Consider the following 27,809-nt stretch of genomic DNA (forward strand, 5'->3'; position numbering starts at 1 on the left):
CGAGATAAATAGTTTTATTTTCATATCAATAAAAACACAGATTTGGAAACTTGAATAAATATTTCCTGACCATAGGCTTATTTACAGTAATAAGATCATTATAAAATGTATTTATCCTCAAGGGGAAATGTAGGTGCTATGTCAGTTGCAACACCGAACAGTTGACATGACAGTATAAATACGAAGACTGATTGATGATACGACGCCATAAAAATGGATAGTCAAGAAAAAGACAGTATTTGTAATAAAAACATTGTATTGGAAGACCGAAGCCAGTTTAAAAAAATACCCACTGTTAATCTTGTGCGATTCTTTTTGAAGAAACCCCTCTTAAGTGGATGCAAGAAAACATTCAAATGTAAAGTCATTTCTGTGCACGCCATATTCGTCAGACAAGGAGCTGCCAATTCACACCCACATTAAACTCTTCCGCCAGCGCCACGCCCACCCCTGCCCCCTCGCCTCGCGCGACCTCTGACTTGTTTATTGTCCTGACGGTGTAATCTTTTCTGCCGCTCCACTTTGATCCATCCTCCGTCACTGGCTTTGGCCTCTTCCTTTCCTCCACTGGGGTTTTCTGTCACAGACAATATACCCGGTATCATGAGTGGGCGGCACTCTGGTACGGCGCCGGAGCTGTTAGAGCGTGGCCTCCCTGGCTGTCGAGAACTTTTACTGATTTTAGTGTGAATACAGCTACCTCTAGTATTTGTCCACGCCTGCCCCCGCCCCTGCCCCCATTTCATGGTAAGTGCATTGTTGAAGTAGCCGTGTCCACGGTGGTTGTGCACGGCCCCGGCACTGAGCGGGCGCTCTCGCTCTCTTTCTGAAGCGCTCTCCGACGTAGTGCTGGACGGGCTGCTGCCCTTGGACCCCAGATGGAGCGGCGCGAGCTTGACCTGCAGGCTGGCAGTTGGCGAGGAGCTACGGGAGTCATTCCAGATAGAAACATTTGTGCGGTTGGGAGAGCGGCGCACCGCGGCAGCGTAGGAAAACCCCTGGTTTTCATGTGCAGACAGGAACTGAGGCAGAATGCGGGCGGCAGTATTTTCCTGGGACTTCTGGGTCATCATCTGCCGCTGCTTCACATGGTGCATCCATTTTGGATCTATACCTTAAAGAGTATGGATAGCGTATTAATATTCGTGTGAAAATTCAGTTTAGGTTGGTAGAAATAAATCAGATGTGCTGGAGAGAAAGAAACCCTCTCCAGTTTTATCTTAAGATAAAGACTGAAAATTATCAATTCGTTTAAAAAAAAAAAAAAAAAAAAAATCAAAAAACACCATGTAAAAATAGAAGTTCCTCACAAATTCTAATTCATGCAAAGACGGACAGTAAATCAGTGACTGATTTTAAGTTTTCAACATCTGCACATTAGCAGATTAAGGATAAAAAAGACAGAAAAACATCTTGTACATTTTGAATTCAGCGTCGTTTAAACAATTACCCAAATTGGAGCCGCTCCTAGGGCTACAGTCGAGGCTTGTCGGAGCTGCTTCGATGACCAGCTCCACGCTCTTGATCTCGTCTCGTCCGCCGGTGGGACTCCAGCTCACTGCGCAGCTGTGTCTGGTCAACTTCGGTGACTTGACATCATTCTGTGGGATCACGTCAAAGAGATTTAGAGATGTGCGAAGGCAAAGATTTCAGCAAAGGGATTCATTATTGATGACTGATGACGTAGTGTGTTTGCTTTAGTGTGCTACATGTCATCACCTCATAGCTGATGACGTAGTCCACTTTGTGATCTTCTTGTACTCCAACGATCCATTTGTCCATCACAAAAGGCGGCTAGATCGCAATGACACCGGCTCATTATAGCACATAGCGCCGAGACACCCACCATGTTATACTTCACCTATTCAAACTGCAAAGAGGGAGGAAGGGTGCAACTAAAACCTTAGTCATACGCAGCGGTTGCACATCTGGGCGGTTAGCATGGAAGGTGACATCTCTGATGTAGGTGACCGCGATGTCATCTCCGTCAAGTTCCAAGAACATCTTCCATTTGCAGTCCTTCAACAAAGAGTTATGTGATGAGACGTTAACCGGAACCGTCACAACCAACAGCTGACTTTACAGGGGAAAAAAAAAAAAGTTAGGAACGGCACCATTCTGAGGGGAGAGCTCTGCTATTTCTGACAATAAACCAACAGCACAGCCTAGAGGTAGTTCTGAGGCAGCTGCTCATATCGGTAGAGAGGAAAGACTGGATTTAAATCTGATCGAATGTGTTACGAGAGACAAAAGAGAAGTTCAATTTTCACTGCAGTTTTTTGCAAGACAAAAAAAACATTTTTCCGGAACGAATGAATGGAAATTCATTTTCAACATATCGTACATACAGCTAACAGTGTATGTGTATCTTAACTTTGCTCCCAAATATAGTTATTTCTAGTGAAACCTGTGTTTCTTTTTGATTTTCCGTCTTGGAGCAGGTCATTGGTTAATAATACGGTCAAACTTTTTTTTTTTTCCCCCCCTCTATCTATAACAATAAAATGCATGCGACACACACACCAAATCCTCACTGGGAGGCACAAATCCGAACAATTCCCCAGCCTTCCTTTCCTGCATACTGAATGCTGACGAAGCAGTAATGATTCTGCCAATCCCCAAACGCCAGCCATGAAGCCACAGGTCACTGCTTAACCACACAGGGTTCACGACACGGGCCAGTCCATTGTGTGGTGATCACAGAGAAAGACATCAGAGGAGTGGCGCTAACACACTCGTCTGAGGAGCCTTCGCCCTCTCCTACATTGTCCTCAGGGGATGGAAGCATCTCAAAGGGGGGAAGCTCTAGCAAGCCTCTGGCTCTGAAACACACCAGTGGCCCCACGTTGGCCCACTGTCAGCCCTGGACGGTCGCACCGGGGCTCCTAGGTCCATGCTAGTCTAATCACTCTTGCAGAAACAATGTCTGGTAATGATGCCTAGGACCTGAGTGCATCTAATGACAACTCATACATAATTCAGCACCTTTCACTTGGCTGCACGGTGATATCCTCATTAGTAGGGAACCCTCAGTGGCTGTCAGATGGTGGCCGCTCAATCGCAGGCCCTCATTTTGTCTTTGAGAAGTGCAGCTGCTTCCATGACATCGCCAGCAAAGAGGGGCGAAGAAAAAAGTGCAGTGTGGGTTTGTTTTATTTAGTGCAAAAAACCTTCCAGTTTGTAAAAACAAGGCTGACACGGAACCTGACACCAGGCAGGGGAAAATAATTAGCTCTCATTTTCTCAGCCTCCTGTTTCCTTCTCCCTGCTGTGTTTTCTACCCACTAAACCACCACATGTCAGAAGAAATGGGAGGCAATTAGCAGGCTCGTTTCAGCCCTGCCGAACACACTGAAAGAGGACTATTTATGATGGGACAATGAACAGCTGAAAGATTAAATAACGTTTGCCTTTTAAAAAGAAAATGACTTCTGGCTAAATGGGCTATTTTTGATTAAATTCAAACAGCAAGTGAAGAGCCACCCTTTCTCCGCGGTTTGAGACCCGAACAAAAGGCTGCGAGCGAGTCGAGGTGGATGTGCTACATAGAAGAGAATGAAATGTTTATTTGTCTGGTTTTTATACACGTCTAGTGATGCCTTCAAAGGTCAGGGTAACAGCCATCATCATGCATCCTCAGAACAAACAGCTTTAGCACAAGTGCTTCACTGATTCGACAGAGGGCAGAAAGAAACATGTTTATATGTGTTCAGAACATTGCAATTTATACCGAGCTCCTTAACAATGCTAGCAATTAACAGTGGCAGACATCTATTTGTTTCTAGGTCATCCTCCTGCGCACGGAAAACGATGAGCTGATTTACTTCGGGAGTTTCGGCGCTCGTGTGTGTGCGCGTGTTTGTTTGTTTAAGTACAAACTCACAGACTCTCCAGTCCCCGGTTTCCAATGGTGCCCAAACACCAGTTCCAGATTTACGATTTTACTGCTTTTCACTTCCTCCTCCAGCTCACCCTGGGAAGAAAATGCGGCAAAAACATGTCCACTGAGCACTGGAGGCCGTTCTCTCCGAGAATAAAGAAGCTTGAGAGCCATCTACCTTCAACAGCGGTGGAAAGTGGATGAACCCAAGGTAATCATTAGTTAGTTTTTCAATTTCACCCTGCCAAAAGGAAATGCCACTTAATTCCAAATATGTATTAGCACAGATTTCATCCTGTAAATGACAGTGCGTGAACAGATTGTTGTGGTTAATAGTTAGCGATGCCTTGCCTTAAGATGCATGATGTGACCTTTGGACTTAATTCCCATGTCCTTCATGTCATTCTCTGTAAGTAGTAATAGTCTCTTTCCAGTGATGTGGTTTTCTCTGAATAGGTCGGCATACAGCTGCATGCCGCATGCACTCTCCCCTGTGACACAAAAAGAAGTTGTTAAGATTTCGAGTTCACACGCGTGCAGCGGTGTGATGCTGCCGAAGCGATGGCGGGAGAAAACAAACCTGCGCCAAATATTTGCTGCATCCAGAAAAACTGACGGGGGGGAGGAAAATGGTCACGCGTGAGTCATAAAATGAAACAGCGAAATGGTTTAATATGAAATCGGAGAGGGAGGGTAAAAACACTGACCACATGCTCCTCTGTCCAGGTATAGATGTCAAGGCTGGGCAACAACTGCATAGACACAAAAGACCAATAGAAGTCACCGATGTATGTATGTGTGTGTGTGTCTTTATGACAAACGTATTCCAAAGTAAAAAATGACAAGATTAAAGCAAATGTTATTAAAATGGAAAATAGCCATGTTTTGCCTGTCTTCTCAGCAATCACTTTTTTTTCCATTATTGCACTGTGTGATTAAGAAGCCTAGCCTCTAATGGTCTAGATCAAACTAAAAATGTTCATCTGACTGATCTAACATGATCTATTTGAATGATAAATCATTTATTGCTCATTAAGTGTAATCATGCAGAAACCTGACAGCAAAATAAAGATTTCATCATTGTGATCACGAGGCTGGTGTGTAATGACAGAAATAATGCAACGGAAAATTGGAGGAAAGATGACTGACTGAATGAGTAATCCCCATTCACTGTCGTCCTCAGATTATCAGCTGAATAGACATACGCTGGCTGCCATACATTTCACGTCAGCCTGACGCCAAATAAAGCGTCTCAGCCCTACAGCGCTATCTACCTCCTCCCTGCGCTGCGTCTCGGAAGTAAACACATTCAGAGACACTCTACCGAAGTCCTACTGGGGTGACTTCACATCAATTTTCAAAACTCATGCTTTACTTTACAAAAGAGAGCTGCTTGCATCTTTCATTGAGTCTCGTGCGGCGCTGTTGACTTAAGGTACGTGAACATCTTGAACATTTCAAATGAGCTCAGGGTTTCTGTGTTGATGATTTATATGGAAATATGATATTGCATTGCATGAAGTCCTTACAATTATTAATATCTCTCGTTCTCTCTCTCTTGACATATATATATATATATATATATATCTTAATATATATATATTCACACACACACACACATATATATATACATATATATATATATTTAGTCAAATAGATAGCCTTTCACTATTGCTTGTTCACAGAGAATATCACAATTCTTTAAATCTATTTATATGAAAATATACAATTCTCTGGATAGTTGCATGTCTTTGATTTTTATCTAAATAAATCCCATCAATATAAGGTTATTCCTTTTCTCCTTATTGTTTTTAAAACAGCAAATTTATGTATTTTTAGATTATTTTAGGTGTGTTATTTTTCAGTTTTTGAGTGCAGCCAATAATCAAGGGGCATTTTCCATGTTTTGAAAAGACATTTATATCGAAAAAAAATGCAGAGAATTCAAATGTCACTTGAAAATTCAGCAGAATTATTTAAAAAATAGGAGAAAATAAAAACTAGGAATGATAACACACAATAATCTGTTTCTTTAAGAAGCCCTTGGGTTGATGATATCTGGTTATCTTTTTGCTCCATCTTTGGTCTCTGCCAAACTGCAGAAAATTATTTTAACAACATCTCATTATCTCAAGAAAACAAGATACAAAACAAAATTGAGATATATGTCATTATCTTGAGAAAATGCAGGAAATAAAACACGGCCCCTTTGGAACCCAGCTTCACTTGTTGAGGAGTGAAAAGAAATAAGACCCAGTGAAAGATGGAAGGAGAAGCAGGGAGTTGAGAGTAGCTGATTTATTGAAAAACACTGAAGGATGCAGAAAAAAAAAAACATACAATGAAGCAATTTAGATGCCCGACGTGTGCGAGGTGTCCTCCGGTTTCCTCTCGCGTGTCTGGACTTTCACATCGGGATGCGCGAGTGTTTAGCGAGAACCTGTTAATCGGATGTCCCGTCTGTTTTGTCGAGGTTAAGACAACGGAACGCGGGCGAGGATTGAGAAGGCAGGATCCCTCAAAGCAACAATACAGCAGGAAAAGGAGATTACCAAGCGATGAGACCGACTAGTGATAACAAACATCGTGGTGGGTTTCAGCTTGCGCCAACTTGTCCTTCCTGACAAAACACAACACGTGAATGGACAGAGGCGCGGTTATAATCTCTTCCAATGTCTTAGGTCTGACAAATGTTGGAACCTGTAGTCGGCTACTTGAAAACGGGTCTCTCGATGGCACTGTGGCTTGGCCGAGTGGATTGGATTCAGATCTGTCTAACAGCAGAAACATTTTCATCAATTATTATTAAAAGGCAAATGGAATTTGGTTTTTAGTCTTTCATAATCCCAAGACTTATAGCTGTTCTAGTAAAGACTGTATTCAATAACTACACTCCATGACATCCAGAACAAATTGGCCAATCTTAATGTCAGCAAAATGTCACTTCATCATAAAAGCCTGGCCTTCTCTAAGAAAGTGGCTCATGTGGCTTTTTCCTCACAGCATGGCACTATACATCCAGCTCATTAGAAATACAGCAAATTATTTCCATGATGTCCATAGGTGGACATTATGTGTGAAATACAGTCTTGCGATGGCGACTTTGTCTCTGTGCCAAACTGACCGACAGGTGAAAGCACATTTTGAAAAAAAAAAAAAAAAAAATTCAGAAAACAAGTTGTGATTGCTGTGTTGTTAAAAATGTACTGAAAAATAGTTGAGATGGCGTCGTCGGCCTTGACGGGCACAAATGTATTTAGTTTCGTTTTAGGGTTTTTTTTTTTGTTTTTTTTTTTTTATTCGCTGTCATCAGAGCAAGTGCAGGGTCCGATTGCCAGAGTCATGTTGATTTTGTGTCCCTCTGTGACACAGCTGGACTTGGAAGAGTTCTGCTTGGTGTGCATGTTGACCTGCATGCCAGAGTGCAGGATAGGCTGCTCAAAATCCATGGAAAACATGTCCTTAAAGCCTTTCACGAAGGACTGCAGTTTCACCTCGTCCTTAGCGGAGGTTGTGATCTGACTTGACACCTGTGAACTTTTTGACTCCTCCGTCTGAGACTGATAGAACGACTTAGCGCTTATCTTTTTTGTCAGGGGTAAGAAGAGCTGAGAGGCAGAGAGGGGACAAAAGAAGACAAGATGGGAAAGAAAGTGATATAAGCAATCATTTCCAAACCATAAAATAGTGTGTAAATAAGGAAAGAGAATCATTCGCTAGAAGGGTTTGCCTGCAGGTCTACTTTCCTACTTCTATTCATGGATTTGTTGGTGTTTAACGCAGGAGTGACATGTAGGCGCGCGTTAAATTTTAAAACTGTTAAGAAAACACACGTCTTGAACTATCGTGTCGATAAGTCAGAGGCCCTTAAAGTGCGATCGGGCGGTTCGGTTTAGTTTAGGAAAAAGATCCCAGTTTGGATAAAAAAAATGCAAAATCGTGGAACTCAAATCTATGGTTGATTTTTATTTAGAAATTATAGGAGCTTTTACTTCCTGAATCTTCTCTTAAACCACCCAAAAAAAGTGACTGAATGTTTACAAACTATAAAATGTTGAATGCGAAATGATAATTAACATTGCTTTTGCATTGTTTTGCATCCACACATGACTTGGAATGGAAGAACATCTCTACCTGCGTGGAGACAATAGATTATTTTCTTACAAAATTTCAAAGCAACAATAAGATTAGATTAAGTCACATGACGTTAACTGAGCGATGCGGACAAAACACCCGTGCAGCAAAAACAACCAAAATGTTCAGTGCCACATGCTTTGAGGCCCAAACCACCTTGAGAGTAGATATAAGGAAGGAGACCTGCACCCCAATCCAAGTAAAGGGGAATGAACAGATAAGCATAGTGGAAGTTGAATAGGAAAAAGACAGAAATATAACAAAAGCAAATGGCAGAGCGTGCCATTAAACGGTTTTATCAGCTCCAAACTGATAAAACCGTGCTCGTGAAGTGACAGTTTCAACAAGCTCCTGTATTCCACCATGATGCCTGCTTAATGTGAATCATTCACATAAACACACGTGAAAATGTAGACGGTTCTATGAAGTGCAAAGTAAGACACGTTACCATTTTTCTTTTTTCGCAAGAACCAAGTAAAATTCGAGGACATTAAATAAAAAAGCTAAGCTGTGAGCTGCGGGACGGAAACTGGACTTCATGAATGTAATACTTATTTTCGCGAGGGATTCAACGATCGGGACTTTTTTTTTTGAATGACGGGTAAAAAGCGATGAGACACCATTCGCCACCCGTAACGTGCTCAACATGTGCTTTTCCTTTCTTTCTTCTGTTTCGTATTCATTTATTCATTTTATTGCTTATTCCATTTCCACTTTACCATGCAAAAAAAAAAAAAAAAAAAAAAAAAAGCGAAGGGAATTCTGTACTTCGGTGTGAAGAAATATCTGCACAAAACGGTCAAAGTGAGATGCTGCTGCGGCCACTTCAAAAACCACCGCTGTTGTCTCCGGGGCGAAGGTGAGTCAACATGATGGGGTCATAATGAGGAACTCACCGGGCTGTTGGACTGCTCGATGAGTTTGCGCTCCCACATCTTAAGGCGCCGCTCTCTCTCCTTCAGCTCCTGCTCCTTAGTGCTGAGGTCTCTCTCCAGCTTCTTAAGCCTATCTAGCGTGGCTTCAATCTCACACCTAGAACAGCAACAGAAAAATGTTAAATACAACCAAAACACTTCACTCAGCGGATAAAAATACAGAGAAAAGACCAAAACCATCTACATGGTTTTCCTTCAGATGATGACCAGTAGATGGGTAACAAATACCGAATATCGATTTAGTAGCATTGCAGCGACGTCCCGGACTGGTGGGCCAGGACATTAAACACAACATTTGACATTAACTATGGTTCTACTTTCCCCGTTTAGACAAACAAGCGCTCACTTAAGGCTTCTCACGGCGTCTGCTTCTTACAAGATTTCCATAAACTGTACTGATAAAAACAAACGTCTCTTCAAAGATGGAACCGATTCAACATCAGCAGGCAAAGATTCGAAGTCAGCGCCGGCATTCTTCAGTCCAATTACCTTCATATCAACATCCTGGGAGACAGAACAAGGGTAAACAGCACCACCCTCTGGTGCTAAATAAGACAAAAAAACAAAACAAAAACTAAACTGCAATATAGGACTTGGGTCATAAGGTTTTCATGGAGACACAGAGAAATAAAGCGCATCGTCTCCAGGCTAAAAAATCACTGCTATCACAATTAGCCCTTTGAATCTGCCGGTAATTCAGAATAACAGCAGAAACACACGCACACGCACACACACACACACACACACACACGCCACGTTCAGAAACCATTCACATTAATGTACAATCACTTGCCGTTTAACAAAACCCTGAAAGTAATTGATCTGTTGATACATTTAAAATGTGCACTTGGAGATGATCACAAATCATTAAACCCAATTCCTCGTCAGGTTTGAAGTCTTCGGTCAACAGTCTGTATGTGTTGCATTCATTATCACAAAGAAACAGATAGTTCTGGAGAATGCACTCCGCTTTGCATACTAATTACATTTATTATACAAAGCTGTTTCTGATAATGCAATAATGTTAATCTTCTTTTTTTTTTTTTTATCTGCATGATAAGAAAACTTGAAGCTACAACATCTGGTCCCCACTGTGGCCCGAATCTGTCACTACCTCGATAAATAAACAAAATCCTTTTATTTGATATGGAAGGTTTTCCATTTCCGTGATTGCAATGTTGCGATTTTTTGCTTGGGCCTATTTTTGGATGCGGTATGGGAGTGTATAAACAGAGAGATCAGTTTATATGCACTAAACAATAAATTTGATAAATAAAAACAATGATAAAGATTTTTTTTTTTAACTCCCTTCCTTGATCTTTTTTTCAAATAATTTTCAAAGATTTTATCAGGACATTTTTAGCATCTGTGTCGCTAGTATGATTATGCAGATTAAGTTCAATGCTAAGTGGACCTCTGTTTTTATTAAGGCTCAGCTACCGATTATATTTTTAGTGCAGTACTACACCGTTTATACCACTGACTGATCGGGTAATCAGAATGAAAAATATTCAACTAATGAGCAAGAAATATCCAGTTGAGAATATAAGACAACACTCGTAAATGGATTCCTTTAAACGAAAACAAATGAAAACAATTCGACTATTCAAAGCGTTTAACCACCGGCATGTTAAGTTGAGCAAATGATTTCCCATGACATTCTGATGTTTTGCTCAATTTTTTTCCCATGCACTTTTAATTATTTCAAAACTGGCACTGTCGCTGGTGACAACGTACCACGACTGGAGCGGATTAACCAATGACACGCCGTACAACAATATAAACAATCCCGATGACGCATTAAGAGTCCGATGTAAACACGCTATTTCTGATCTGGATCCAATAAAGCGGAGAAAAGGGCGCCCTTGTGTTCATGCTGGGGATGTTTGTTCTGCCCAAAAAGTGTGTGGGCAAAACAATGCGGAAACCGATGTTGTACTCCAGCTCCACATAAATGAAGTTCTCACACACATCACATGCAACAGAGGTCCGTCCGCCCCCCCCCCCTCCCCACCTCCGCCCGGACACTTCCTGCTTTGCACATTCTTTGCACGTTTACATTCCTGCTAGACTTCCCTTCCCATTTGTTCTCTTGCATCTCCTCTTCCTGGACGACTTTCTTAACATTTCACAATTCCGCGTCCCCAGATGTAATTGCATTTTCTGGGAAATGATGCATCTCGCCTTCGTGTTCGAACCAGTCTGTAACTGCTGACACAAAGACCGCGATAGAGATTTTAAGTTTGGGGAATGAATGTTTAATCAAGTGACTGACTGACGTGAAGAAACACGTTAACATTTTTAGACGTATTTGGTTTAGATCGACAGTAACGTGGTAGAGTGAAATGTTACTTGTTGGTACTTGACTCGATTTCACGGAAACTACACGGTTAAAGTGAAAAATCCCACAATTGCACTTTGACCTCTCAGTGGGACGAAGGGCTACGATTGTTTTGGCGCAGAATTAAAACTCATAACCAACTTGTCAAATGTAAAATGCCATTCATCAGTGCCTATTTATTGATCCCAGCGGGAAAAAGGTTTACAAATAAAGGGCTAAATTCTTTTTTTTTTCCCAAATATCCCTAACTTCAAAACTCTTTGATAACTCTTTGAAAACATTAGATTGTTTTGGCGCAGCATTAAAACTCATAACCAACTTGTCAGTTGTAAAATGCCATTTATCAGTGCCTATTTATTGATCCCAGCGGAAAAAGGTTTACGAATAAAGGGCTAATTTTTTTTTTTTTCCAAATATCCCTAACTTCAAAACCCTTTGAAAACATTAGAAATTGCAATCTTGACCGCGGATTTAGCACTTGAAATACAACTGATCGCCACCATTACTTTCATTGTCTTTATTATTACGGTCATATAAAAATGTATGCGAAACGTGCGAAACCGTAGAATACATCCACTTCTCGAAATAATGACAAACATCAGTGTACTGGATTCTGTATTTATCTCTGTAAGGTGCATATCACCTACAGGTAGCTGTGCAAAAATAATATCAAGGACCACAAATCTGCTGTGGTCAACATGATTCCTCGCCGGCCCGTCTGGTAAACTACCACCCACTCGGAGCACCCACAAAGCCTCGGCTCTCTCCGTCTTGAGCCTGCCATGATTATAGTATCTGACCCGTTGGGATAAAACGTACGCGCGACCGTGTGTGTGTGGAACAGTCTCGCTTTCTGTTATCCGGTTCCCCGAGATTCACGACCGACCCGTTTCACCTGGAGCCGGCTGCCTGGACACGATGCTACCAGCATAACTTCTGAGGAAAAACCTCAGAGCACAGACAATCCCCGCTGAGAGGCAGACAGAGAATAAAGTAGCAGCTGAGACTCAGGCTGTGCTGAACATTACCAAACCTCCAGCTGCTCATACAGCCCAATTAAACACTTCTACTTGAAAAAGATGGTGATTATTTTTAGGGCCTTATGGGTAAAGAGAGGAAATATATCCAGATGGATGATTCTTTGGAGGTTTTTACGCCTTTATGTAGCTATCAGTGTAATCATTAAAGATCTATATGCACGAGCTCGTCTCCTTTTTTCCATTTCATAGCCCCCATCAGCTACATTTTCACATCATTCTTTGAAAACAGTTGCACATTTCCTTAGGCTGAGGCGATATATCGCTGAAGAAAGAGCGTTATAAATACATAGACTTGCCCTGCAGAAGGGCTAATCACATTACCTCCATTCAGCCTTGTTGTGAAGGAAAGAGTTGCACTGTTGAGGCAGTTGAGCATCATTAGACATGGACTCCAACGTGGAGAGGATCTGCTTGAACATTGGCCTCTCCTAAATTGACAGAAAAAAAAAAAAAACGTTTTCTGGTTATTCAATATCCGCGAAAACAGACATATGCCCCACATTTGCATGCTAATGCGACAATGCGGATTTAATCTTTTGCGCTTACTTTCGGCTCCATTTTCCAGCATTTTCTCATGAGCTCGGCAAAGGAAGCAGGACAGCCACTGGGGATGGTTAACCTCTGATGAAAACATACGCATCAAATCATAAAGTAATTCAAAAAATTGTCAAAATGTGTGCTTTTCACTCTGTGCAGCTCTTCTTTGCATTGTTTTTCCAGATATTTGGACAGAACACACTCCTCTTCACACTGATACTTAGGTAATGAAAGAAGTGTTGCAGTTTAAAAATGCGTCATGTAAAGTAAAAGTTTGAAAAAGTTATATAATGTATATGATGTTTCATCAAATTGAATACGCGAACGTACTATAATACCTAAAATATGGCAAAGAAGAATGAACTGTTTTAGAGAGCTCATCATGAATTCAGCCACTTTTCTTCTTCGTATATTCAATCATTTCTATTTGGAATACAAAAAAAAACAGGTTCTAGCCATGGAGGGGATCAAATTACTTTAACAATTAAAAGAAATGTTAAATTCGAGAACTCCCTCTAACACACACCTCTTCAGGTGTGTGTCAGGCACAGACAACTGGCCCTGCAGAGCCAGCGAGGATGCAGAGAAGAACAACATGAAATTATTTATAATAAATTAGGCTCGAATGCCAAATTCCTCAAAGTTTACATTTTATAAGCACTTGTGCAGCTAAGTCTGTCGAGACTTTGCACTGACCTCAGATCGACCCCAACGTTCACCTGGATTTCAGACATGATAGGAGTGAAGTGGTCCCAAAATAAGTCACACACACACACACACACACACACACACACACACACACACAGTGGCAGAATGAACCGCTGGTTAGCGGGGTCATTCCTGCTGCTTTAATAGAATACTTCAACATTTTGGCAAGACTTTTTAGACTTTCTTGCAGAGTGTTAGATTGACACCATCTCTGTTGGTTGACGGGAAAAGCTCAGAGACACAATGAGAAAGCAGTACGGTGCTAAAGCCTGCTAAGAAACAGTCCAGCCCAGGACCATTAGGGGAACCGTAAACTCTCATTTTTGCAGAGAAAACGAGATATGATAAGACTTCCTGCCGACTAAGGTTGGTCTTGATGCGTCTGATTTTCTTTTCGGAGAGTCCATGCTGTAAATACAAATGCAGCTGCAAACTGGAATACCTCATTCTTCTCCACGACAAGCCAAGCCACCTGTAAGCCTTCCAGACCTTTGAACGGTATCTCACGAGTCAGCATTTCCCAAAGCACCTGAAACAGACGGCACAAGCGCAGGTGAACATCCTTAGGTTCAAATATCATGTTTGCATTCAGTAAGAGCTTCTGATCTAAAGAGTCAATAACCTTCTTTTTGCTAAAAGGATCATGTAAATACCACCAAACAGGTAATATGTATAATTATGCAACACATAAGGATAATAACCTGTGTGTATCTCTTCAGGAAAACTGTCTGATAAACAGGAAATAAACCAAATGGCTTATTTAACATTTCAACATCCATGGATAGACCATGTAAAATGACTTAATTTGGGTATAATAACATTATGCCGTTGATTTCCCATCCTTTCAGTCGCTGTTTAGCGGTTTGACAGAAAACAACTTGTATACCACGTTGTGAAAATAGTCCTTTTTTAAATATACTCAAAGGCAGTATATGTGTACTGCATTTTCACATATTTGTATCCACCGGCTGCTGCTTATTACATGTAGAGCTGTTCACTGTAAATAAACTCCTCCGAAAATGAATACTTTAATTTGCGGTCCTTCTGCAGCAATACAGTTTATATTCATATGTTGCCATAAATCGTACATATATAGTCAGAAATAATGAAGTGCAACCATAAAAACCGGGAACAGAAAATGGCCTCTTTTGTGAAACACAAGCGACAAAACTTTTCAAGCGACTTCGAGTGCATTTTCACAGCACGAAAGACGCGGTGTGTTTCTCTGCAGCTTGAAAGGTCAAAAAATCTGCCTGTGTCCACTTAGAAGGAGAAATAAATGCAGGAATGTGACTGACTGGCAGTCACACTTTTTTTATTCAAGTGCCTTAAGTGCCATTTCTTCACGTATAAAATTGAAATAAGAAGCATTCTTGTCTGTCAAACCCTTTTCTCTTACATAGTCCACTCTGCCTTGGAGTCTGGCTCTTTCTGAAAATTAATCTTAAAATGACTGACACGAGTGCATTTTCAGTGGGATGATTGTTGGCAAGGCCCTCACAATACACTATGCACCTTCATATGTCTCAATAATCAAAATAACCTCTTGAAAACAATTGAGTTAAATGCTTTTCTTAAATACCGAATGCAATTATAGCAACAATAACCTCATAAAGTGATTTATCGTCACTGTGAGCTTTGTTTTTCTAAATAAAAGGGATATCAGCTCTGAGATGTTGCTTCTAAAAAAAATATCTTCCATATCTTCAGCACATTCTCACGCAAAATCAGCCACTGGGATGCACGATCAATAGGCAAGAGTATGTATCCATTCATTGGTTAACTCTAATGCTTATCTTTTGGGGGTGCAGGAGCCAGGTATTCAGCCTGGACCAGTGCCACATATAGAGAAATAAATGTTTTTTGGACTGTGAGGGGAAAACGGAGCAAACCCACGCAGGGACATTTCTATTGGAATCCAACCAATAGAATCTTCTTGTCAGGTGAGAGCGCTAACCACTGCGCCGCTAATAAGTAAAAAGTATTGCTAAAAAACACTGCAATATCATAATATCAAATAATGGATTTCTACTGACCAATTTAGACAAAAAGACATTTTACACATGACCGTTAATAGAGAGGAAAAGAAAAAGAAAAAAAATCCCGAATTGTGACACATCCTTAAGCACTGGCTGACTCTCAGGACGATGACATAATAGTAGCTGCTCACAAACAAGGACTGCAATTACATCAACCTCGAACACCCTAATCTGTGCGCTAAATCAGACGATGGCACTCCAGATGTTAGAGGTCAAAGAAAAGGCTTCAATTAACTGGAAAACACAAAAGATCACGTTTGTGTACTTGTGTGTTCACTTATATATCATATGTACAATCCAGCCAGTGGAGGATGTCTTTACCAGTAGCTCTGTACATTGAAATGAATAAGTGAATGAATGAATAAATAAATAAACAAAAAACACACACACACACACACACACAATATATATATATATATATATATGTATATATGTACTGCATACAGCTCTGGAAGAAATTGAGGGATCAAAATGATCAGTTTCTAAGATTTTGCAATTTAGAGGTATTTGAGAATTTCATTTAACTCAAACATATATATATATATATATCACATATTTATATAAACACACACACATACATACATATATGTATATGTATATGTATATATAGTGGGGAGAACATGTGGGGAACATGCGGGTAGATAGACTGCGGCCTTTTTCCACTTGCAAAGTGTGTCGACGTCTGTAATTTTTATCATAGGTACTCTTCAACCGTGTGACGGAATCGAAAACAAAAATCCAGAAAAACACATTGTATGATTTTTAAGTAATTAATTTGCGTTTTATTGCATGACACAAGTATTTGATCACCTACCAACCAGTAAGAATTGTGGCTCTAACGGACCTATTGTAAGGTGAGGGATCAGCCCAGAACTCCATGGCTGGACCTGGTCATTGACCTGAAGAGCGCTACGACAACAGTCTCAAAGAAAACTAGTAGTAACACACTACGCCGTCATGGATTGAAATCCTGCAGCGCACGCAAGTTCCCCTGCTCAAGCCAGCACATGTCCAGGCCTGTCTGAAGTTGCCAGTGACCATCTGGATGATCCAGAGGAGGAAAGGAAGAAGGTCATGTGGTCTGATGACACAAAAATAGAGCTTTTGGGTCTAAACTCCACTCGCCGTGCTTGGAGGAAGAAGAAGGATGAGTACAAACCCCGAGAACACCATCCCAACTGTGAAGCATGGAGGTGAAGCATCATTCTTTGGAGATGCTTTTCTGCAAAGGGAGACAGGACGACTGCACCGTATTGAGGGGAGGATTGACGGGGCCATGTATCATAAGATCTTTGCCAACAGCCTCCTCCGTAAGAAGCATCTCAAGGTCCTGGAGCAGCGTAGCCAGTCTCCAGCCCCGAACCCAAAAGAAAGTCCACATTGCCCAGCGACTGGCGCGAAACCTGAAGGACCTGGAGGGGATCTAGATGGAGGAGTGGGCCAAAATCCCTGCTGCACTGTGTGCAAACCTGGTCAAGACTACAGGAAACGTCTGATCTCTGTAACTGCCAACAAAGGTTTCTGTACCAAATATTAAGTTCTGTTTTTTCTGATGTATCCAATACTTATGTCATAAATCAATAAAATGCAATAGTTACAGAAAAATCATACAATGTGATTTTCTGGATTTTTGTTTTATATTCCGTCACTTACAGTTGAAGAGTACCTATGATACAAATTACAGATCTCTACATGCTTTGCAAGTGGGAAAAGCTGTACCAAATACCTGTTCTCCCCACTGTATGTTTTTTTTTTTTTTCTGTGTTGGGTTGTTGTGTTTGTGGCATGAAATACATGATTATTTCAATCCCATCATTTCAGACAATTGGGGATGTGAAAAAAAAGCTAACAAGTAAACCAATCAAAGTCTGCAGTCAAATGTGTGCATGTTGAGTGTTTGCGGAGTTAGACAGGGAATACAAAAAATGCAAAACCATCCAAATATCTTTGTGAAAATGGGGTGTTTCTGGTGTTAGCAAGAACTTTCCCTCATAGAGAAACGCCTATTTTCTTTTAAACGTAATCAATATCGCTCCTTCAAAATCATCAGGATTCTAGTATTCCATTGCCAGGCATGACGATCATCTTGCTTTTTTATTTTAGGTGTAACTTTCTGTCTGTTTTTTTTTTTTTTCTCTGGTGTCACTCACCACACCGTAGGAGAAGGTATCGCAGGTCTCGGACACGGGCAGGCTCTGGATCACCTCCGGGGCCATCCAGGGAAATGTGCCCACCAGGGACATGTGAGTGGTGTGGGTCAAAAATTTAGATGCCCCAAAATCGCAAATCTAAAGGAAGAAAAATACAGTTCGGGTTCCAGAAGCTGATACTTAAATTACCTAAATTAAAAAAATATATAAAATGTAAATGTATGTTTACTACAGATAGTGAAATAATTCAGACATGACTTAATTTTTTTTCACTTCTAGCTTTGCACTCTGCTCTTATTTTAGCATTCAACTAATGCAATTGAAAAAAGAGACAGCACATTTTTATTTTGTCATGAGCTTTTCTTGAATACTGGCTCTCTTTAATAACCCATAATACTGTTGCAGGATTCCTGTAGAAACAAAGTTAGTCACTGCCCTCTTGTGTTCATTTACAGCTGGCAAACAACAGCTGTATTGCATTGACACATCACATTAATTCCCTTAAGGTGAGATTCAACGTGTGGCGTTGCATGTTTGAGATGAAACTCCACCTGCCTTGAGAACTTTGTCTGCAGCTAAAACGACTGCAAGAGAAAACAATGATTGAAGGTTAGTGGATGCAGTGATGCCGTTCATAATCCCAGTGTATTTTTAACAAGCATAAATTGCCTTTTTATTTGAATTAATTTACCATTTCTGGACTTCAGGTCTCTGTGGATCACTTTAACAGGGGCCTCCGAGTGTAAATAATGCATTCCTAAGGTGGGAGGGGGGTGAAATCACAACATATTGTCATTGTTTTTTTTCCTCATATCAGCTGATCACTATCATAAATGGACAGACCTCAACATTATATATTTTAACATGGCTTCAATGCCCACCAATTCCATCCCATCGGTGCTATCATATCATATATTATTATGAATAATATATTAAGTGACAAGCTGCTCTCCATATATGAATTATATGAACAATTTATACATAATAAATTTATAATACTCTTTTATAAATTCTCCATATTTACCTCTGGCGATCTGTGTAGCCCATGTCATGATCTGAGCCATTTCCATCTCCTCACTCTCGTCAGTGGACAGGTAATTGAAGAGTGATCCTCCGCTCGCATATTCTACGGAAAATAATTCATAAAAATGAGATATATTCAAAATTGGTATACAAAAAAAAAAAAAACATTTGGGATGACATAAATGATCAAATGAATGACTAAAACACACTTCGGTTTCCCAAAAGGTTCCATGAACTCAAGTGACTTCCGTCAGAATCGAATCTCAAGATTGGCTCGGAAAATAAAATATTTCTTACTTGCTGAAATAACAGAACGCTTTTTTTTTTGTACAATAAACTGATTACTCTCCAACACAATCACGTTAACACACAGAGGAGCCTAAATACAGCAGCTATTTAACATTTTTCCCCATTAGGAGCAAACACTTGTGTGGATAAATGATTGATCTGCAGACAAAAGACATATAACATGATGTTTTAAATAATACAATACTTAATAGTGAGCCTTACCCAGCCCCTGAGAGCAGGCAATTCCGTACTTTGTACATCAACAAAGCTCAGATAAGACAAGCGCGGGCGGCTCTGTTGTAAAATCCTTTTAAATATTAAACTTATACGAAACAAAACGCAGCCTTGCAGGTTATGAGCAAGTAAGAAATGCCTTTGTCAAGAAAAATAAAAACGGCATTCAATTAATCTATGAGCCCGTTGAGTGACAGCTATAATTGCTGGTCAACAGAGACAATCTGGCGTCTCATAAACTTTTTAAATATCGTCTGTGAGAAACAGAACGGCGCCCTGATTGCCGCTCAACTTTATGTCAGCACACACTAAATTCATAAAAAATAATGACTGATAACAGGGCATAATCAGAATAGCCGTATCCATTGTTTGTTCCATTCTGCTTTAATAAAAAAGATGTCAAGCAGCTCTTTGTAAACATGTTCAGCAGAAGCAGATGCTCAGGTTGGGCCTTTCTATTGACATGGTGTAGTTTGGCTCATGGATCATGAGATGCAGTTCTTTTAGGCCTTCCTTTAGACCTGATCATAAATGCACAGATCTGTGTGTGTGTGTGTGTGTGTGTGTCTGTGTGTGTGTGTGAACACACACTAGAGATGCACTGTGATAAACAGGTACCAAAATGCTTATTTCTTTAAAGGGAATAAAATCAAGACTAACGCTACAGCAATGTCAATTTCAACATCTTCAGTTATCTTGTAGTTCATTACCGTAATGCGTGACCCAACTATTCATCTGGTTTATCGACCACAAGAACATCAATTATGATCCCAAAGTCTCATTAATATTCAGCAGTTGCGGTCACTGAGGTGATGAGGTGGCTTAAAGACCCATTGACCCAAGATCCATCTCTCTGAGGTCACATTTCCTTAGGTGATCACAAAGTTCATACCTCCCTTTGCATAAGCAAACGTTGCCATATCCATATTCAAAAAAAAGACATTGTTAAAGGAAAAAAAAACAATATAGAGAAATACAGTTAGAGCAGCATAACCATTTAGGGATAAGTTAAGACTTGCTGAATCCTAACCCTTTCACATTTTATATCAAAATGTTTTTATCGTCTTGAATATTACAACCGCTCAACACAAGTGATCAGATTACCGATTCTATATTCAGTGTTACTGTGCATATATTTTTCATTTATTTAAAAAAAAATCAAATCAAAGTTAACCCCCCCTATACTGAGATTTTACCTGAATGAAAAAACCCATGCAAAAAAAAAACAACATTAACAATGTACTCTTTGGTAAATAATACATTTTTAAATAGATAAAATTTTTAGGCTACAATTGTCAAGCAAGAAAAACTGCAGTGTATTTGCATTATTTATTGTGTTTTTTTGCAACATGGATTTTCTCAAATGCCATAATCCTGTAGGTCTCCTGCAGAGGCAAAGCCACAGGAGAGCAGCATACTAACCAGCAAATATGTTCTAACAGAGACAGTGAAACACAGAAGACCTACTGTGCAACAGAAAATGAATAAATAAATAAATCATAAATAATAATAAATCAAAAAGGACATTACCAGGCAGATAAAAGACTTTGTGTCGTTAGGATTTTGTCACGTAAAGATCTGCCGGTGGAAGCATGCTAATATTAGTACAACACTGACAATATATTTTGGATTAATTAGAAAAGATGAACCTTTAATAATGCCCATAAAATAAAACGTTTAGTGAGTTTAGTATCATTTAGCTTTGTTTAAGTTAAATAAAAACGTTTGGATCTGTAAGACATTAAATTGTTATACACGCTTCAATACCATGTACCATAACGTTTGTACTCTATACCACCTTTGATATATTCCGTAGTCCAAGTCTCATTGCAACTAATTTTCCCCCCCAAAAAAAAATACAAAAAAAAATACAAAAAAACAAGAGCACTTGAAGAGGGACAGAGCTTACAAGAAAGTTTAAGATCAAATCCCATTTCCATTCATTGAACTGCTACCGAATGTTACAGTCTGTAACCGTTACAGACGGTAACCTGGAACTCCATCACAGGGCTACGAACTACTGCGCTGACCTCACCCCATTATCCATCTGATCAGGTTCATCCAGTCACCGGGTGACTATGACCAGTCAGTAAAATATGTTTATCTTTGTGAGGCAGGGAAAGTTCCAACAACAGTACGATGACAATATTTATAAAAGGGACTAAAGAGTAATGACAATAATAATAATGATATTATTATTATTATTATTTTAGAAATAATGATAATAATGACAATGATAACAATAATCATAATAATAAACACACCACTATTGTATAATAACAACAACAACAACAACAACAACAACAATAATAATAACAACAATAATAATAATGTGGTGATATTATTAAGATTTTATTGTTATTATTATTGTTGTTGTTATTTATAACAACATCAACAACAATAATAACAATAATTACGCTACTAACAATAACAATAATAAAAGTCTTATAATTGTTGTTGTTCTTTTTGTCACTATTCTGCTTATTAAGTGGAAAATTCTAGACTTAGTAATAGTTGTTTACTTCTTCCCTCTCTATTCATATCAGTGTGTAGGTGTGGTTCAGCCCTCATGTAGATTATTATGACTCTATCAATTAGGAAGCTCAGTTTGGAAGCTCAGCCAGAGCTTTAATAGGCACTGGATGAGAAACTGCTGTTTGCCTCAACACACAGCTTCCTGCTATGTGTTTGAAAATGCAGCTTCTACCATTTTGCCAAGTTTGCTTTCATCTGGGGAGTAATGAGCAATGAATTACCGTGAACTTGTATATTGGATATTGGATATAATCTCTTTCCTCTTCAAATCATAAAATAAACATACCGATGCCTCGGAGCACATCTTGAGTATTTATTCATTTTTTGTATTTTTTCCCCAGAGATCAAGGAGGCTACCAGTGTTTTCCTTCCCAGATGTGTCAAAGGCAGTGACATGCTCAGGGAGACAACCACACCTCAGCCCCTCGGCTCCTGCATGAGCGCTAAGGACCCGATGGGAACGCTATCACTGAGGCCCTCTTTGCAGCAGTTCTCAGTACGGGAGCAGAGGATATGCAATCCACATCTGGGAGGCAGCAGGCACGCTGGGGCTTTGGTTTGCGTTTACAGATCCAACAGCCTTGGAAGCATATCGCACACTGACTGGAGGAGAAATCTGATGCAGCTGATGACCCTTTGGCTTTTGAGAGACGTGATCAGAGCTGCACGGGGGAGGGGCACGGGGTCCCTGGGAAGAACCACGATACAGCCAGTGTTTGAACTTCCCTCCACAGGCCAGATTTGGGCATGGATTTCAATCATACCTGATGGTTGACTCTGCAGAGGGTAACTGGATGGAAGCCAATCAAAGATCATCGCAGTGATGAATCACCCTGTAATGATGCGAATTGCTACCTCGTGGCAACGTGGTGCGGTCACTCCTGGGGAGACTCATCCTTGCAATATTGCATTTGTGAGGTCAAAGCACTGACTCGCAGGCTATTTCTCCCCTTCTCCCCCGCGACCCCAATGCTCTTTGACACCCTACGCGAGCGTTTGGACACCTACCATCCCTTTACAACAGCTTTTCTTTATAACTACATTTTCAACGTGGTGCAACATATTCAATATCTTCCTTGAATGTAGTCTAATTACGACCGCCTTTTTTAAGTAAACAACTCTTGAATCACAACACCAAATCAGCCGAGGAGTTTAATGAATAATAAATCAAAAATGACATCCCAGCAAAACAACTTCCATGCTCCTACCAGACAAATATTTGCCTTGAGGCATCGAGGGCTCCTTGTTTTATTTCCGAGGTGTACGTCAACTACGGAGTTTTGTTTCATCGCTTCTTTTGAAAAACACAAGGACACAATGCTGCCATCCCAGTGTGTGCGCTACCTGAACATTCTGACATTTGCCAACATTCACTGGCACAGCATTCTGACGTTCTCTCGCAGCCGTAGAGTCGCGTAAGCCATGAAACGACGATTTCAGACGGATCTCAGCTGGCGAGGTTAACGTTTCGCTAATGTGCGAGATCTCCGTTCTGCACTGCTTGTTAATTCATACTGTTCAATGCACGCTGTGGCGTCCGTGTTAAAACTGTGTGCTTGAGAACGTACCTGTAACAATTCCATAGTTGGGAGCCTCAACGATTGCACCGTAAAACTGGATGATGTTCCGGTGGCTGAGGACACTGAGGATTTCAGCCTGAGCGAATAAAAACAGAGAGGGACGATATAACGTCGACATTTTTTATGATAATTGACGAGTCATTATTTGCATATAAAGCATAAATAAAGTCATTTTATACAAGATAGGGAGGAAAAATATAATTGAGTGGCTGGGGTGAACAGAAATTTGACAAAACCAATTCCCCTAATTGTACCAAACACTATAATTAATTCGACAATTGGTTAGATATGAAAGAATTACATTATTATTTTCACTCGACGCTCATCTCTGCAGCTCTTGAGTGAAGATAAATTAATATCGGTGATCTTTTCTAATTTCATGAAAGGAACAATGAATACATTTCTAAACATCTCATCACTTGTCTCGGTACAGAACAATTTCCATGAACAGATTTCAAAGATAATTCTTTATTGTCTAAAAAGACAATGAGCCTGTGCTTTGAAAGGAGTTTCAAGAACAGTCTCGGTTGTCAGGGGGCAAAACACATTTTCTCATTTGGCAATAATGTTTCTTTTGCAGCACAATCCTCAGAGTGGAAGAGAATAATGACCTTGACTGATGGGAACAGAAGTCACTACTTCCCACTAAATAGGGTAGCAATTAAAATGACTTCTATACTGACAATTAAAAGTACATGAAAAGCTGAGCCAATTATGACTCCTACCTCATTTTCAATCTTGAGCAATTTTTTCACCGCCACTTCTTTGTCCTGGGAGATCCACCTGGCCCGGTACACACTTCCGAAGCTGCCGCCGCCACAGTTCTCATAGAACAGGATGTCATCAAACTTGATTTGCACGAAGGAGCCGCTTTGAGACGACATCTCATAATGCCTGGCAGAAACTTTGCAGGTTCTGTCGGATCGGAGGGATGGAGGGAAGGAAGGAAGGAAGGAAGGAAGGAAGGAAGGAAGGAAGGATCACTTGGTAAACTCCTCTACATGCAAATGCAAAAGATGATCCAAGGTTTGCTAAAGAACAGCTTCACTCTCAGCCATAGCTGCCTCCAACAGGGCTCAAATTCGGATTCTCCATGGAGCGGGAGTGTGAAGCTCTTGGTTTGAGCTCTAAATTTATTGATGAATCTCTGTCCTGTAATCCACTCCACACACACTCCTCATCATCAGTACCGGGACGCAATGAGCTCAGAGGCCTGACCCTGCCTGTATAAAGACTATGGCATGCCTGGTATGCTGCCATCATGCAGCCAGGGACTATTCCAGCAAACACTACTGCGTTCAGTATGAGTATGACCTTCCGACAGGGAGGGAATCATAGTACAAGTATCATAGCGCAATAAGTCATCACTGACTATCTCTGTGAAACCCCCTAATAGTTAATTCTCCTATGCAAGCTGCCCCTCATTTTACATTTTTTTTGTCTATGACAATAGAAGCATCGCTGGCATCCTGGAAAAATAAGGCTCGGTATCAAAATCTACTTTTTTTTTTTTTTTCTTTTCAAGGCTGGCGGCAAAACGCTTCCCCACACAACGGCTTAAAAGCATCTTGTAAAAAAAAAAAAAAAAAAAGAAATTATTCCATCATGATTGGAAATTGAAGCTACACCATTGTTTGTAGGTTACCCCATTTACAGCTGAGCAATTACAGCTTTTAAAAGGCTGTTACCTGCATCGCCATTGGGATTGCTATCCACCCCAGCGGGACATGCTTCCATTGTCACAGAGGGGAGCCACTGCTTTCTGCTGATTTACTTGCATTCATGCTATACTCAGCCTCACGCCGCTCGGCTCAGTGGGCCAGCCCACATTATTGTCTGTCCAGTCCAGAGGCCAGGGTTACTGGGATATGGCAGCACTCTGGCATTCCTTCCTGCCATTTCTCACATAATAGCAAACACTGCAACAATAACGTGTGATAGCCATATGCAGAGTGTTACTGAGGAGAAGCCAACTGGAGAACACACTGTACAAATGAGGCAAACAGTACAGCGAGCGGCAGGACATCTATATGCCTGTGTATAAACACACACGCACGCACATACATATATGGGTATGTACACAGACACACACGCACACATGCATACATACATACACGTATATGTATAAACAAACACACAGCATGACATCCTTATATATGCATGTATACATACACACACAAACACATATATAAGTATTCACACAAAAACATATATATATGGCTATGTATACACACACACACACACACACACATGTACATACATACACGGATATGTATAAACAAACACACAGCATGACATCTATATATGTAGATGTATACATGCAGACACAAACATATACATAAGTATTGACACAAATACATATATATGGCTATGTATACACACACATATATGGGTATATATACACACATATATACACATACACACAGCATGACATCCACATACACGTATGTATATACACATATATACATACACACACATATAAGTATATGAGTTTGTAAACACACACACACACATATAGCATATGGCCAAAAGTATTCACTCAAACATCCAAATAATCGGAATTAGGTGTTCCAGTCACTTGCATGGCCGCAGGTGTATCGAGTCTTTTTACAAACATTTGTGAAAGAATAGGTCGCTCAGTGAATTCCAGCGTTGACCTGCAATAGGATGCCACCTGTGTGACAGATCCAGTCGTGAAATGTCCTCGTTCATAAATATTTCACAGTCAACTCTCAGCTGCATTGCAAGAACACGGAAGTGTTCGGGAACAACAGCAACTCAGCCACGAAGTGGTAGGCCACGTGAATTGACGGAGCGGGTTCAGCAGATGCTAAGGCGCAGAGTGCCAAGAGGTCGCCGACTTTCTGTGGAGTCAATCGATACAGACCTCAAGACTTCACATGGCCTTCAAATTAGCTCGAGAATCTGATGGACAAGTCTGGGTTTGGCGCTCGCCAGGAGAACGGTTCTCTTCTGAGCTTATTGTGTGAAGTGTGCAGTTTGGTGGAGGGGGGCCGGATTATGGTGCGGGGTTGTTTTTCAGAAGCTGGGCTCGGCCCCTTAGTTCCAATGAAAACTTCAGCATACCGAGACATTAAGGACAATTCCGTGCTCCCAACTTTGTGGGAACAGTTTGGAGCTGGACCCTTCCTTTCCCAACATGACTGTGCACCAGTGCACGAAGCAAGGTCACTAAAGACATGGATGACAGAGTTTGGTGTGGGTGACCTTGACTGGCCTGCACAGAGTCCTGACCTCAACACCACAGAACACCCTTGGGATGAATTCATAGAACAGAGACTGAGAGCAGGGCCTTCTTGTCCAACATCAGTGTGTGACCTCCCAAATTCGCTTCTGGAAGGAAGCTCAAAAACTCACTCCTGAACCTTGTGGACAGCCTTCCCAGAAGAGGGGAAGGTGTTCTAGCTGCAAAGGGTGAACCAACGTCATATTGAACCCTATGGATTAGGAATGGGATGTCAAGGCAGGTGAGCGAATACTCTTGGCCATATAATGTACGTACATACGTGCACACACACATATACACATTCACACGGCTTGACATCTATATATATGCGTATACGTACGCAAACAAACACATACATACACATTCACGTATATGACTATGTATACACACACATACATACACATACATATATGGGTTTGTGTACATACACACCCATACTAACATCTATACATACATACATAAATACACACATACATAGCATATGTATATACACATATATACACAAACACACAACATGACATCCAGATATGTGTGTATACATACACACAAACACATACACACGTATGAGTTATATATATATATATGGGTATGTATACACACATACATATCGATATATAGGTATGTATAAACTCAAATACATAGACATGAATGGCTTTGTATAATACAAACACATATATGGGAATGTATACGCAGATAGATACACATATAATCACATATATGAGTGTACTTTGCGTTCACTTTCTTTTGCGCTGTGTGAATCAGTGCATTGATAAGCCTTTCACAATAAAAGACAACTTAGTGCCTCAGTAAAAACTTCACGACGAAGCAGCACAAACATCAGTTTCACTGCTCACACACACATGAACCTGCAGGAGACTGAGACGAGATGATAGCATTCATAATAAAGATCCACAAGTTACGACCGTTTGCAGAGTTTTTTGTACACACACAAACACATTCACATGCATACGCAAACACACACTCAGCACCCCTTCACCATACATACCGACATGAGGAGTAGATATTTGCAGCAGCTCCTCGGCGGCGGTGGGAGATTCAGGCGAAATTCCCGGAAATCCCGTGACGCTCCGGTTTCTCAAGTCAGCCCCGCGGCGTCCGGACCGGTTGCACAACTTCT

General features: G+C 40.6%; 1 protein-coding gene across 4 annotated transcripts; it reads right to left on the reverse strand.

Moving 5' to 3' along the window:
* On the reverse strand, positions 1–27,807 carry map3k20a (mitogen-activated protein kinase kinase kinase 20a). Of its 4 annotated transcripts, XM_086145730.1 has the most exons (21): positions 27,678–27,807; positions 24,150–24,339; positions 23,413–23,500; positions 18,789–18,890; positions 18,456–18,521; positions 18,320–18,348; positions 17,765–17,902; positions 14,018–14,104; positions 12,877–12,951; positions 12,652–12,758; positions 8,911–9,046; positions 4,588–4,632; positions 4,461–4,491; positions 4,232–4,371; positions 4,059–4,121; positions 3,884–3,973; positions 1,903–2,019; positions 1,720–1,794; positions 1,451–1,601; positions 701–1,114; positions 1–577 (listed from the first exon to the last, which is right to left on the reverse strand). In XM_086145730.1, the coding sequence occupies exons 2-21, from the start codon at positions 24,306–24,308 to the stop codon at positions 420–422; spliced, it is 2,271 nt and encodes a 756-aa protein (XP_086001856.1). In that variant the 5' UTR covers positions 24,309–24,339; positions 27,678–27,807; the 3' UTR covers positions 1–419. The 4 variants fall into 4 exon arrangements, with proteins under 4 accessions (XP_086001856.1, XP_086001853.1, XP_086001855.1 ...); XM_086145727.1 differs by having other exon boundaries at positions 1–1,114; XM_086145729.1 differs by lacking the exon at positions 27,678–27,807 and adding an exon at positions 25,113–25,167 and having other exon boundaries at positions 1–1,114.
* Positions 27,808–27,809: the final 2 nt, after the last annotated feature.

Source organism: Fistularia commersonii, chromosome 4, assembly GCF_037954325.1.
Source record: "Fistularia commersonii isolate RoL2024-O1a breed Wild chromosome 4, RoL_Fcom_v1.0, whole genome shotgun sequence".
Taxonomy (NCBI): Eukaryota; Metazoa; Chordata; class Actinopteri; order Syngnathiformes; family Fistulariidae; genus Fistularia; species Fistularia commersonii.

Bases quoted from the DNA above. Each gene is read 5' to 3' on its own strand.
- map3k20a (XM_086145727.1), bottom strand. From the start codon at position 24,308: ATGTCGTCTCAAAGCGGCTCCTTCGTGCAAATCAAGTTTGATGACATC. The intron at 14,105-17,764 runs GTGAGTGACACC...CGTCTGTTTCAG, and splicing joins ATACCTTCTCCTACGGTGTG to GTGCTTTGGGAAATGCTGAC. The intron at 3,974-4,058 runs GTAGATGGCTCT...TTTTCTTCCCAG, and splicing joins ACTTTCCACCGCTGTTGAAG to GGTGAGCTGGAGGAGGAAGT.